Consider the following 14,728-nt stretch of genomic DNA (forward strand, 5'->3'; position numbering starts at 1 on the left):
TAAAACCAAGGACTCGAGCTGGTCCTGAGCTCCTCCAGAGAGTTAGTCCAGACACTACATTTTGGCATCCCAATATGGGGCTCTAGAAAATACACTAAACTTGTTTTTTGGGAGTTGCCCTTTCTCACAAGATTATAACATCTCCTTTTTTTGCTTTTTACCTTGAGAATCTGTGATTTTAATTTGGGTAGGAGTCTCTGTCCTTCACAATCTTTTTGAGGTATAGATCTAATAGCAATATCTCTGTGTCACAGGATATGTAGGGTTTCATAGTTTTTGGAGCATAGTTCCAAATTTCCTTCCAGAATAGTTGGACCAGTTCATGGTTCCACCATTCTGGAATGCAACAAATATATGGCATAGTAAAGCCATCACACAGTTCAAGCTCACCAGTTTCCCTTGAAAAGCACATGAAACCAAGCCTCTGAACAGTCTGATGAAAAGAAAGTACTCATCAGTTGAAAATAAATTGGAAAAGCTCTTGAAAAGTCAGAATCACTGGGATGAAAAGGGTATACCAAGCTCAGAGAGAGTGGATTAGTACATTAATAGTACATTAATGTGCTTATATTTCCCTTGACCTCTCCAGGACTTCTTATTTTCCTTTTCTGTCAACTTTGCCAAATTGATGAGTATAAAATAATAGCTCAGCATTGACTTTTTTGTTATTTTATTTTATTTTATTTTTAATAGTAGCTTTTTATTTTTAAAATACATGAAAAGATAGTATTCAACATTCACTCTTGAAAGACCCTGCATTCCAAATATTTCTCCCTCCCTTTTCTTCATCCTCCTCCCCTAGACAGCAAGCAATCCAATATGTTAGATATATGCAGTTCTTCTAAACATATTTCCATATTTATCATGCTTCACAGTGTGAAAAAGGAAAAGGAAAAAATGAGAAAGGAAAAAAAGCAAGCAATCACAAAAACAAAGGTGAAAGTACTAAATGCTGATCTACATTCAGACCCCACAGTATTCTCTCTGGTGCAGGTGGCTCTCTCCATCACAAGATCATTGGAACTGGCCTGAATCATCTCATTGTTGATGAGCGCCAAATGCATCAGAGTTGATCACCATATAATCTTGTTGTTACTGTGTACAATGTTCTCTTAGTTCTAATCATTTCACTTAGTATCAGTTTATGTAAGTCTCTTCAGGCCTTCTGAAATCATTCTGGTGATCATTTCTTATAGAAAAATAATGTTTCATAATGTTCATATACCATAGCTTATTCAGCCATTCTCCTACTGATGGTATCCAATCTGTTTCCAGTTCCTTGCCTGGAAACAAAAAGGGCTGCTACTAATATTTTTTTTCAGGATTGTCTTAATTTGTTTTTTTCTAAATATTAAAGATTTAGAAAATTTTTTTCCATATGGTTATTAATAGCTTAAGTTTCTTCCTTTCAAAACTGCTTTTTTTTATATTTTTTGGTCATTCATCAATTGGGAAATGGAAATTATTCTTAAAATTTCAATAATTCCCTATATATATTAAAAATGAGACCTTGCTCATAGAAACTTGCTGAAAAGACTTTTCCCCAATTTCCTGCTTCTCTTTTAATTTTAGCTGCATTTGTTTTGCCTATGCAAAAAAAAATTAATTTTATATAATCGAGATTGTTCACTTTACCTCCTGTGAAGCTCTCTATTATTGTTTAGTCATGAATTCTTCCCTGCCCATATATATGACATGTAATTTTTTCTATACTTCTCTAATATGTTTATGATGTTACCCTTTATGACTAAATTATGTAACCCTTTGCAATTCTTAATACACAGTGTGAGATTTTGGCCCATACCAAGTTTCTATCACACTGCTTTCTACTTGTTTTTGTTGAATAATGAGTTCTGAGTTTCTGCTCCATAGCATATTTGGGTTTAATGAACACAAGGCTACTATGTTATTTTGCTTTCATATGTTTAATATATTTCACTAATATCTTTCACAACCTTTCTATTTCTTACCTAGTACCAAATTATTTTAATGATTATGCCCTTGCAATATAGTTTGAGGTCTAATACTGTCAGACCTCCTTCTGTTTTTCTCATTGATTTTCTTGATTTTTTAAACATTTTTCCTCCAGATGATTTTTTAAAATATTTTATGGTGCTTTAAAATAATTCTTTGGTAGATTGTAACAGAATTGAATAAGAAAATTAATTTAGGTTATATTGCCATTTTCATTATATTGGTCCTCCCTACCCAAAAGTAACTAACATTTCTCAATTATTTAGAGCTTTCTTTATTTATCTGCAGACACATTTGTAACTTGTATTTGTAATTGTGTTCACATAGTTCCTGTATATGTCTTGGCAGGTGGATTCCCAATATTTTACACTACCTGCAGTTATTTTCAGTAGAATGTTTCTATCTATTCCTAATGGATTTTTTGGGTAATATATAGAAATACCAATTGGTGTGGACTTTTTTATATATTACAAATTTTCTGAAGCTATTGTTTCAATTAGATTTCCAATTGATTCTCTAGGGTTCTCTAAATAAATCATCATTTCTTTTCTTAGCTTTATTCTTTTCATTTGTTTTACTTATCTTATTTCTACAGCATTTTTTCACATTGTATTGAATAGTACTAGTGATAATGGACATCTTTTCTTTATCCTTGATCTTAATGGAAAGGCCTCTAATTTATTGCCATGGCAGATAATGCTAACTCTTAATACTTTCATAACTACTGCATATCATTTTTTAAAAGTTCTTTTGATTTCTATCATTTCTGGTGTTTTTAATAAGAATGCCTGCTGTATCTTGCCAAAAGCTTTTTTCCTCATCTATTGTCATAATCATGATTTTTCTTTTTTTTTTTAATTAATAGGGTCTATGTTTTCATTCTAATTTTAAAAATTTAGTTAGTTGTGGTTCTAACTCTGTTTTTTTTCACTGAGACACTGGAGTGATTTGCTATTTCCTTTTCCAGTTCATTTTACAGGTGAGAAACTGAGACAAATAGGGTTGAGACTTTCTCAAGGTCTGAGATTAGGTTTGAACTCACAATGATGAGTCTTCCTGATTCCAGGCCTGGTATATATACCATATCACCTGGCTGTAATCTTTCTGTAATATATACAAACTTTCTGACCTGTTGTCTGATCATCTCTGGGCTAAAAACTCCCAAATGTACTGCTGCTGCTGAAGTTGCTGTTGTCACTTATCCCGTGGATGGACTTTGATCAGGTCTTCACCCTGATGATACAGGCTTCCCCTACCAACCTCCTAACTTTTATTAAGCCAGAAAAAAAGTCTCCCCTCAATTTTTGTTTGCTCTGCTGCTTTAAATTTTAATTTAAGACATTATTTTAAGATTGTTGGAGGGAATGTTGGGAGAGATCAATTGAGTGGGTACCTCTAATCCCCCATTTCGTTTCTAGAATGTAGGTTTTTCATCACAGAAAACTTTCAAGAATTATATAATTCTATATCACAAATAGATTAGAAGAGATATCTGATCAACTAAGAATTAGATTCCAAGTCCTTTGTGGTTCAATGAGAAGCAACTAGATGGTGCACTACATAGATTACAGGCCCCGAGACAGGAAGACTTGAGTTCAAATTTGGCTTCAGAAAATCATTAGCTTGTATTATCTTGGGCAAGTCATTTAACCACTATATGCCTCAGTTTCTCAACTGTAAAATGGGGATAATGATAACACCTATCTCCTGGAGTTGCTATGATATTTGCAAGGCATTTTACATAATGAATAGTGAATACTTAATAAATACTGATTTCCTTCCTTTTCAATGATTGGATAACTCTAACAACATCTATTAAGTACCTACTGTGTACATTGGAACAGGTAGTATTAAATCAAAGAAAGAAATGGTCCTTACCCTCCAGGAGATGGCATTCTACTTGCAAGAGAGGACTAGAAGAGGAAGAGGGAGAGCACAAGTATTAAAGGGGATCAAGAAAGATTTTTTATAAAATTTTTGCACATGATCTGAGCTTTGAAGCCAGTCAGAGAGTGTAAGTGGCTGAAATGAAGAAAGGAAGCACATTCTATTAATATGGAACAGCTTGTGCAAAAGTGATGGAATGCCAAATTCAAGAGAATAGTATTTCATTGATTTAACCTCTTTAGGAATACAAGTAGCAAATTTTTAGAATACTGTGAATCAATCTCAATTTTAGACAGAAAGGATGATAAAAGGAAAGCATAAAAAGAAACCTCACCTCCCCCCCCAAAAAAGGAGAAATCGTTCATTATTATACTGACCTCTCAATAGTGGTTGAATAATTTCCAATTCTATCTCCAATTATGGGGCAACTACATCTAAGCCAATTCCACCCCATCTCCTAACCACCTGTTATTTTTCATCTGTATAGAGACATACTGGCAGAAACACATGCCATCACTCATGTGGCCTTCCTCTTCCATTTCTTCTGAGTATGGAAAATGCTTATTAGCCACACAGCAGGCGTAACTGGAAGAATAGCGGATTATGGCACTTTGGAACATCTCCTCAGCTGAAGGATTCTCATCAGGAAAGGTATCCAGGAACACCTTTTCACATTCTTTAAGTGAAACATAGACAAAGGAGAGTTTGTTTATAGTTTCACAGCCAATCAGCACAGAGTATTTGGCCAGAATGAGGTTGGCTTCTCCTACTTTTAGATTCAGTTCTCGAAATTTCTCTTTTCTTGATCTCCTAGCCCAACACATCATATTGACTATTAAGGCCACTAAACTCAGACAGAGAAACAGCAGAGGCACGTGCATCACAATAAAATTAGAAAGTAACTTTAATTCACTGTTATATGCTATAAAGAAAATTATAAAAATAAAGCTAGTAAGAAACAGCCAAAGGATTGAAAGGATGATGCATAATGTGATCCTGCAACCCAAATATCGCAAACAGCATCTGGAAGAAGTAACCTCATTTAAGATGTTAATGGCTCTTCTATAAACCTCTGGATCATCTATGACCATTCTCAGGGGATCGGGAATATTAGATGTGCTGAAGTTTCCCAGTTTCCATGATGGAAGATTGTCTTTATTGATACAGGGCAGGACCATCAGGGTTTTCCCATTGTAGATTGAGGAGAGCTGGTAGGGGACAAGTGTGGAATGCTTCATGAGATGGTTAGGTGTGCAGATGGCCTTGATGACCTTTTCATAGAAGGCGATATCATTGACATCCAGATATGTCAAATGATTCAGATGAAGCGGAACCTGGCAGGGCTTTAGCATGATGGGGATGACAGGCTTTCTCTCCATACAGTAACGAAAGACAGAGAGATTGGCTTCCAACAAACACCATCTGCTCTGGACAAAGTCTTGGCTAAGGATTAACAGCATCTTTTGACTCTGCTGGATGCAGTCGACCATGTTCTCAATTATGTTTTTCCCTGGAAGAAAGTCCCGCTCATGATAGCAAATCTTCAGACCTGAATAAGAGGTCTCTAGTTCTCTGATGAATTTGTGGGCCCAAGAGGAATCCAGGCTGCTGTAGCTCACAAAGAAATGAAATGTCTCATTGCCTGTCAGAGGAGGGATGGTAGGGGAAGCGTTTTCTTGTACTTTTTCCTTGTCAGGTTTCTCAATTGAATTCATCTTTTTTGATCTTTCCAAGTAGCATCAGTAGAGAACACGTACCTCCAAAGTTAATTTTGGGGGGAAGGTTACCATGGACCTAAAAGAGACATCAAAGAGTTATCTCATACTCCTCCTTTCAATTCAATTCAAGAAGACTTGATTAAACACCTATTGAAGACCAGGTACTGTGTTCAATATCAGGAATAAAAAAAGCATTCTCTTCCTCACAAAAGGAAAAGTCATCCCCAGAACCAAAGAACTGACTTTCAGCTAAGTCAATCAAGAAAGATATGTAACTAACAAAACCAAACCAACCAGCATTTGGGAAATTTCTACCATGGTCAATTCACTGGGGGCTTCCTACTCTGAACCTGTTTAACTAGCATTACTATACTCACTCCAGGAGGCTGCTCCATAGGAGGAATAAGGCAATAAGGCAGAACGCAATTTCCTTTTCTTGATTGTCATGTTAACGTTATCTAAAATTAGCCTTTGCAGAAACTTTAGACTAGGGAGTGTTCTTCTTTTCATCCCTCATAAAACACAAATGCCCACCTAAAGTATTGTGTATCATCATGTTTAGAATCAAGTCCAGGACTGCTTCTAATTGTTGAGGGACAATCCAGAGTAGAATTGTTTTTAATATCAGAAACATCACAGCCAAGCAAGCAATTGTCATTTATTAAGCATTTACTGGGTGAAATGTCCTTTTTTCCTTTTTAAAAAAAATTTTAAGTTTCACATGTACTTCATTTTTTACATATTATCATGTGAGTCATATTGGGAGAGAAAAGTCAGAACAAAAGGGGAAAAATCACCAAAAAAAAAAAAGGAAAAAAAGATGAAAACAATATGTTTTGATCCACATTTAGTCTCCACAGTTCTCTCTCTGAGTGCAGATTTCATTTTCCATTCAAAGTTTATTGGAATTTCCTTGGATCATTGAATTGCTGGGAAGAGCTAAGTCTATCATAGCTGATCATCACACAATCCTGAAGCTGCTATGTACAATGTTTTCCTGATTCTGATCACTTCATTTAACATCAATTCATGTAAACCCTTCCAGGCTTTTCTGAAATCAGCCTGCTCATCATTTCTCATAGAACAACAATATTCCATTACTTTCATATACCATAACTTATTCAGTCTTTCCCCAATTATTAGGTATTCACTCAGTTTCCAATTCTTTGCCAACACAAATAGAGGTGTTACAAACATTTTGCACATGTGGGTCCTTTCCCCTCTTTTATGATCTCTTTGGAATACATACTCAGTAGTGTCACTGCTGGATCAAAAGATATGCACAGATTGACAGCCCTTTGGGCATAGTTCCAAATTGCTCTTTAGAATGGTTGAATCAGTTCACAACCACCAACAATGCATTAGTGTCCCAGTTTTCCCATATCCTTTTCAACATTTATCATTAACTTTTCCTACTATCTTAGACAATCTGATAGGTGTGAGATGGCATCTCAGAGTTGTTTTAATTTGCATTTCTCCAATCAATAGTGATTTAAAACATTTTATATGATTATAGGTGGCTTTAATTTCTTTATCTGAAAAATGTCTGTTCATATCCTTTGTCCATTTAAGCATGACCGTTTTCTAAGGATAATTCACTAGAATTTCCTTTCCAGGAATCATTCTTCCTCTAATGGAAAGTAAGTTTTGAAATAAATTATTCTAGAGAGTGGATTGTTTACAAGAGAAGAAAATGTTCAATTTATGCCTTATGAAAAAAATTGAATCACTGTGATCTCAATGTTACCTCCAGTGATATAGGATATAATATCATTGCATTTATCCATTCTGTACAACTTGTTCAAGATGTAAGAAAGTGTAGGTTATGTCTAGGTTATGTCTCTAAATCTTAACTCTTCCACTCAATTGACCAGAATTTGACCTGAATTCAGTCTGAATCTAAAGATACTTCTATTTCAGACAGAATTTGCTCACATTTAAGAGTATGTGTGCAAACTCATAGTCATAATGTGAGAAAGAACCAGTCCCTGGAGAGTCCAAGAGAACAAGGAATTATAGATCAGAAATGTGTTAAAAGTTGGCACTCTCTACTTCCATTATTTGTATTCTTCTTTAACAAGATACAGCCAAAGTTTGTTTGAAACCTTCTTCAGTTACTTGGGTAGTCCCATAAGACACAGAGAGAGGAAGCAGGAAAAGAGCTCTGGACTTGAAATCTGGATTCAAACCCAGGTCTTACTGTATGTCTATAAATAAGTCTTTATCTCTCTGAGCATCAAAACATTTTCTTTTGCAAGAAGGGGACAATGCTACTTATATAGAATAGTATAATATAATAGAGGACTGGATTTGCATTCAGGAAGATGCAGGCTCAGCTCCTGCTTGTGACCTTGGTGATTCACTTACTCTTTCTGAATCTCAGTTTCATCATCTATAAAATAGAGATACTGACCCATATAGTACCTACTTCACAAACTTGTGAGACTCAAAAGAGCATTAATAGATAATGCATACATATGTAAAAGTTTTACATACATTTTACATATGTAAAAGTGCTATTAAATGCCAGTTATTTTAGCATTACTATTACTTTCCAGGGTTATGGTAAGAAATGCTCATAGACACAACAAAGAGTTTAATAAATGTGAAACTCTAATTTGGATTATTCTAGAGAGACCTCAAATCCAGACTTTATTTGTCCTCATCTCTAGATAAGAAACCAAAAGCAGAAAGGTAAAATGTCTTGTTCAAGATCCCACAGTAAGTGGAAGAGTTAGGATTCAAATTCTGAACTGATGGCACCATACCCAGTACTCTAAGTTCATCTCTCTTTCCACCATACCTCAATGTCACAGGTTTTCAAACTCTAAACCCATTTCTCTGTTTGCTATAGTGAGTTTTTCCCCTATATTCTTTAAATCAATCAATCAGAAAACATTTCTTTAGTACCTATTGAATGATAGGCATTGTATTATGCATTGAGGATGAAGAGAAAAAGAAAGTTTGTCTTCATGTACCCAAAGATTTCAGTAAAATGAAAGGAGATAGGTAGAAATACTTAAGGAATCAGGATTGGCAATTGTTATAAAAGGCTCTAAAAAGCTCAAAAAAATTACATCTTGATTATTTCATGGAATGTCATAATTTTCCTTGTTCCATTGCCATACTCTGGTATCATTTGTCCCATCTGGATTCTTCAGAAGAATTAGAAAGAATGCTGCAATTTGACATTAAAGTAAGTCGGAAAGAAATGGCATCCCTTTCTGCAGCTGTCACTGCATTTCCTAAAATGTGACACATTGCTATGCATGAGGAATTCATTAAGGGCATGATTCTTGAAATTACAATAAAATCAGTTGAGATGGATGTGACAACCCTATTCAGTCTGTGGAAATTGGGAGGAGAGGTATCTGTCTGTCTATCTGTGTGTTTGTCTTTTTCTTTGTGTGCGTGTATCTCTCTTTGTCTCTGTCTAAATCTATCTCTGTCTATTTTTGTCTCTCCCTTCCTCATTCCTTTCTCTCTCTCTCTCTTTCTCTCTTTCCTTCTTCTTCTTCTTCTTCTTCTTCTTCTTCTTCTTCTTCTTCTTCTTCTTCTTCTTCTTCTTCTTCTTCTTCTTCTTCTTCTTCTTCTTCTTCTTCTATCTCTGTCTATTTTTGTCTCTCCCTTCCTCATTCCTTTCTCTCTCTCTCTTTCTCTCTTTCCTTCTTCTTCTTCTTCTTCTTCTTCTTCTTCTTCTTCTTCTTCTTCTTCTTCTTCTTCTTCTTCTTCTTCTTCTTCTTCTTCTTCTTCTTCTTCTTTTCTCTCTCTCTCTCTCTCTCTCCCTCCCTCCCTCTCCTCACATACACACACACAAATTACTCTTGAAAAGAAGTTGTTATTTTGACTCCACTAGCTCTGGAGTCAACTACTAGCTGTGAGATCTTCCAAATCATTTAATCTCTCAGAGCCTTGGTTTCCTTATCTGGAAAATGGGGTTAATTATACTTTTACCTGAGTCACTATATCATAATGGATAGGGGGCTAGTTCTGAAGAAAAAATATCTAGGAGTCACTACTTCAAGGAGGCTGGGTGAACTTGGAAAAATCACTCGGCCTCTCCATGACCCAAGCAACTCTCTCTTAGTTCCATGAATTTTGCTTGTTTTTAAAAAATATTTCTGTTACTGAATAGAATGCATTTTCTTTTATGTATTTAAAACATTATTCTGCGTTCACCAAAATGTTAAATGAGTACATAAAGCAAAATCCTTGAGCCTCTGTTCTAAGACTTTAAATTATAGATGAGTTGTCAAACTGATCAGAAGAGGGAGTTTCTACAGTTTCTACAATTCATACAGAGCAAACAATAGATCTGCGAACATCCTCATTAGCAGAAAAAAAAAAATCTTGTCCTACCTATGCCATATAGTTATTGTGAAGATCAAATCAAATAATCTATGTAAAAATATATTACTTCATAATAATGTTATATAAACTCCAGATATTATTAACCTCTGCTTAGAAACTGCCCAGATCAACCCAAGGGGTATTTCTTTAGGATATAACATAAACCAGGGTGGTCCGGTTAAGAAAATTCCCATGATGTTGAAAGGGCAGCCGACCCTAACTTTCCCATCCTTCCACAAGCACCCAGACTGTAGTCAGTCTGGGTCATCTGGCAAATATCCAGTAGGTAAGGCCCTGGAACTCAGATGTTGGCCTCCATGATCAAACTCCTAAAAAACAGAAGGCATATTTTACAGTAGGCCCTCAGTGAATTTTCAATTGAATCATTTAGATTAAAAGAAGCAGATATTAGATCCTAATATTTAAAGTCAGCAGGGATCTTCAAGACAATGGCCAGAGCATGCAATGTGAAGCAGAGCAGACTATAGTCTTAAAAAGCACTTACTTTCAGAATGAGGAGGAACCTCATCAGTCACCTATCCTGAGCCATACCTGTTACAGAAATCCTTTTTCCAACTGTTCTGACAAGTCAATTTTATGGACATTTAAAGCTCAACAGAAATAGGACAGTTATAAACTCCAGTTCCCCCATGTTACATGTGGAGGTTGGAAAGAGAAAGGTACAAAGTCACACAGCAGAGCCAAGCTTGGAACTCATGTTAATGGACTGTTGCCCATAAATTGTTTTTATATCCAGCAAGGACTACAAAAGGAGCTACTTAGGATAATCTCACTTGACCAATCCATCACAAAAAAAAAAAAAAAAAAAGAGCAGGCTTCAAACCAATCTATTTTTTTAAAAGCTGGATCTATGATTTCATTGGTGATGACCCAATTCTTTACCAAAGAAGATCAGCACCTTCTTTTCTTTCTATTTATGGAATAAAACTAGCATTTCTGTAACATCGTGCAATAAAAAGATGATTGTACATGAAAATCCACTATATACTATACTATATACAATTTGCAATTCTTTTCACATATACAACAAAAGTATCATGTAAATGTCTTTTTTTCCCCTTGTTTCTTCCTTCTCCCTCCCCCAGAGATGGTTACCATTAGACCTAATTAGATATCTATTTATATATGTAAGAGTGGATGGATAGATGGATGTAAAATTATTCTATTCATACTTGTATTTATTGCTTCTTTCTCTGGTTGTAGATAACATCTTTCTTCATATGTCCTTTATACTTAATTTGTATATTTACCACAGAAAAAATAATTTATTTATTCAAAGTCATTCTTAACATCTTATTGCTGTTACTGTATACAATGTTCTCTTGGTTCCATTCATTTTGCTCTTCTATTTTGTACAAGTCTTTCCATTTTTTTCTAAAATCTTTGAGCTCATGTATTATAACAGAAGAAAACCTATTATTAAAGAGAGTTGCTGGGGAAAGAGTAGATGGTGACACTGAGAGATTTGGGGATTTGTCCAGGGTCATTCAACTCAGTTAGGGAATGGGTAACATGAGCTCACATCTTCCTGAGTGCAAGGCCAGCTCTTTTTCCATTATTCATCTCAGTCTAAGAGTCCATCTAATCTGGTAAAAACAGTCTTCAAAAAACCATTCCCCAAAGAAATCCAGTCTGGTCCTGTCTGATTTTATTAGTCCTCTTCACCATCTGCTGTTCCAGGTCTTTAACCCTTCTTATTCATCCCATTCAACAGTTAAAAAAAAAACTTAGAAAAATGACTTATCAGATATATACATGTGAGCTTTTCTTTACAAATTCATTTGAAGAGACCACAGAAGGCATCTTAATCCAACTGTTTCATTATATTGGTCAAAAAGCAAGGCTCAGAGATATAAGTGATTTTCCCCAAAGAGAATAGAAAGAAGCATCTAAAGATATTTAATTTCTTTAGTACCAACCTGATTTCTTTTAAGCACTGACAAAATTAGACAGTGATAGAATCACTTATAATAAAGTATAGAGTAGAAAAGGGCATCAGGGTTTGTTGAATCCAATCTCCTCATTTTATAGATGATATTTAAAAGGATTTGTGCAAGTTCACACAGGTAGGAAGTAAAAGAATTGGGATTTAGACTCAGGGTCTCTGATCTTACATTCCACATTCTTTCCACTGGGCCATTTTTTCAATAAAGGCTCCTAGAATACTTCAGGGGGTAGGAAGTAATAACCTATCATAAATCACCTCTGACTGTAACATCACAGAAGTTTGTTTATATTTTCCTGCCCCTGTCATAGCCAAGATCACCAACAAACATGAGAGTGTAAAAAGTTATTGGTGAAGAGAACACCCTGATCAACAAGACTCCTTTCTGGCATAGACAATAAGAAGCTCTTCTCCCAAGTTATCTATTCAATTAGGCTGGTTCATAAGATCATAGAATCATGAATTGAAAGTTGCAAAGGGAGTTACCCTCATCCAATTTATAGTTTAAAAGTGGAGTATCATGTGGCTTAGAGCCATGAAATAGCTTGTCCAAGGTCTCAAAGATAGTAAAGAACAGAACCAGAATATCAGTCTAGGTTCTTTGAATTCAAATCCACAATAATTTCCAGTATTCTACTCCAATCATTTTCTTCCTACCTCACGGTCTAGAAAAGGAAAAAAATCTAAATGCTCAAAATGTTGAATATGTTAATATCATTTATATTCCATTTTCTACAGAACAAAGAGCTAAACAGTATACTTGAAAGGATATCCCTTTGGATTAGAAAGACATACCAAACCATTCTTAAAAGAGTGTCAGGGACAAAGGTCACTCCAAGTAACACATTATAATGAGAGAAATACCAGACCCAGGGTCGGAAGACCTGGATTTGAATTCTAGTTCTATAACACACTACCTCTATGATCTTCAACAAATTATATAACCTCAATTTCCTTATATGTAAAATGAGACAAGTTGGACTTAATGAACTCTAATTTATAATCTTGAAGGGCAACTAGATAGAGCACCAGATCCGAGTTCAAATTTAGTCTCATATACTTAACACTTACTAGCTGTGTGACCCAAGGCAAATCACTTAACCCCAAATGCTTCACCAAAAAAAAAAAAAAAAAACTTATAATCTTGTGAACCTCTAAAACAAATGTTCTTAACCTGAAATTCCTGGATAGATTTAGGGAGGGAGGGGTATTTGTGATTTTATTTTCATTAATTTTTGACTTGAAATTCAACAGCTTTTTTCATCATAATTTTTTTAAGTGATTCTAGGAATCCATAGATTTCATTAGTTTGCCAAAGGTGCCCACAACACAAAAAAAGGTGAAGAATCCCTTCTCCATTTCCAACTCTAAAACTGCTGAAATTGTGGGTCGCAAAGCTTTCCTTACCTGAAACACCACAAAGCTCAGGATTTCCACCCTCCTGGACCACAGCCCCTCGTTTCCTTGAAATTGTTGTTGTCATTAGCAGGCCTGTCCTTTAGAAAGTTGAGATCCCTACGGAAATGATCCCAAAAGTTTTCTGAATTATAAAAATGAGAATTATATGAATAATAGCTAATAACTCATTGATACAATAAAAAATGCTTTCTTTCCCCAACAACTTCATTAATTAGAACAAAAAGCAACTAGAGAGATTATTTAATCCTTTTCATTTTCTCCTTACACTTTTATCTTTCTATTATACTCTATGGCTGCATGATGAGATCCTGCCACTGAATCTAAGTTTAGAACCCAAATCGGCTCAAGTGCAACTTTGAGAGTCCCAGAGGCAGGGCTTGCCATTGTCCAAACTATGATTTTAATTCATCCTATCTCATCTATCTCCCTCTTATCTTAGAAAGAAAGCATCAAATATCTCATACATTGTGATTACTCCAGTTTTTCCTAGGTCAGGAAGAGAACTCCCAGGAGCCACATTTAGGCTCTGGATGCCATTGACCCTGCCTACAAAGTGATCTTTCTCCCTCAAAAACCTGTTTGTGATCAATATCCTGCAAAGTAGCCAAGATGCCAAGGATAGGACAGAGAACAATTCCCTGACTTGGCTGGTCCCACCTGTTTCCTCTGCATCGGTTGGAGGAAGGCAGAGCCGGTAACTTTCTCAAGATGTCTTCATGGTTTCACCAAGCTGCATGAACCCCAAATTAATGAAAAAATGGCTGCTATTTCCCTATCTGCTGAGACAATGATAGTCCCACAGATCTGAGTTTCTAGAGCAAAATCAGAAGTTTTCTTTCTGTTGTTTGTAGCCCTTATTGAAAAAGAAAATGAGAGCAGATCTGTGGCTCAGAGAATCTTAGTATAGCAGAAGGAGGTACTTCTAAAGAGAAAGATGGTCTGTGGTCACCACAGGAAAATCAAACTTATTTACTTGCTCTGAGCAGAAACAGTGACTCATGGAAGAGTGGAGGAGGGGTATCATTTGGCCTTAAGGGGAAAGAAAGGCTTCCCTTTGGTCTATGATGTTTCTTTCCCCATATAGCTCAAGAATCCACGGGAAAACAAGCTGTCCCTTTCCCTCTGAACTCTATCCACCCCTGCCCAGGATGCATGGCTGCCCCGTCTGAGCCTGGGTTACCTTGACAAATCATTCCTGAGTTGGGTTTGACAGGCCTCCTGTCTGCAGCACTTTAAATGCATCTGGATGGCTGCCAGAGCGCAGTGGTGTAAATGGGAACCAGTGACAAGCAGGCCCCAGGCTGGCTTCCTTTCACTTGGAGGGGCTGGCTCCATGCCGTCTGCTATCAGACTGCCCTATATGAAAGCCAGATGGACAGCGAAGGTCACGGGCAGTGGCTGTCAGCAGCCATGA

At 36.0% G+C, this 14,728-nt stretch overlaps 1 protein-coding gene across 2 annotated transcripts; it reads right to left on the reverse strand.

Moving 5' to 3' along the window:
• Window positions 1–674: 674 nt before the first annotated feature.
• Window positions 675–14,297, reverse strand: LOC141558703 (uncharacterized). Of its 2 annotated transcripts, none has more exons than XM_074296294.1 (3): window positions 13,972–14,297; window positions 13,303–13,410; window positions 675–5,655 (listed from the first exon to the last, which is right to left on the reverse strand). In XM_074296294.1, exon 3 carries the CDS (start codon window positions 5,574–5,576, stop codon window positions 4,296–4,298), a length of 1,281 nt encoding a protein of 426 aa, XP_074152395.1. In that variant the 5' UTR covers window positions 5,577–5,655; window positions 13,303–13,410; window positions 13,972–14,297; the 3' UTR covers window positions 675–4,295. The 2 variants fall into 2 exon arrangements, with proteins under 2 accessions (XP_074152395.1, XP_074152396.1); XM_074296295.1 differs by having other exon boundaries at window positions 13,303–13,435.
• Window positions 14,298–14,728: the final 431 nt, after the last annotated feature.

Source organism: Sminthopsis crassicaudata, chromosome 2, assembly GCF_048593235.1.
Source record: "Sminthopsis crassicaudata isolate SCR6 chromosome 2, ASM4859323v1, whole genome shotgun sequence".
NCBI classification, from domain to species: Eukaryota; Metazoa; Chordata; class Mammalia; order Dasyuromorphia; family Dasyuridae; genus Sminthopsis; species Sminthopsis crassicaudata.

What these genes read in the sequence shown, in the direction of transcription:
- LOC141558703 (XM_074296294.1), bottom strand. Translation starts at nt 5,576, where the DNA reads ATGAATTCAATTGAGAAACCTGACAAGGAAAAAGTACAAGAAAACGCT.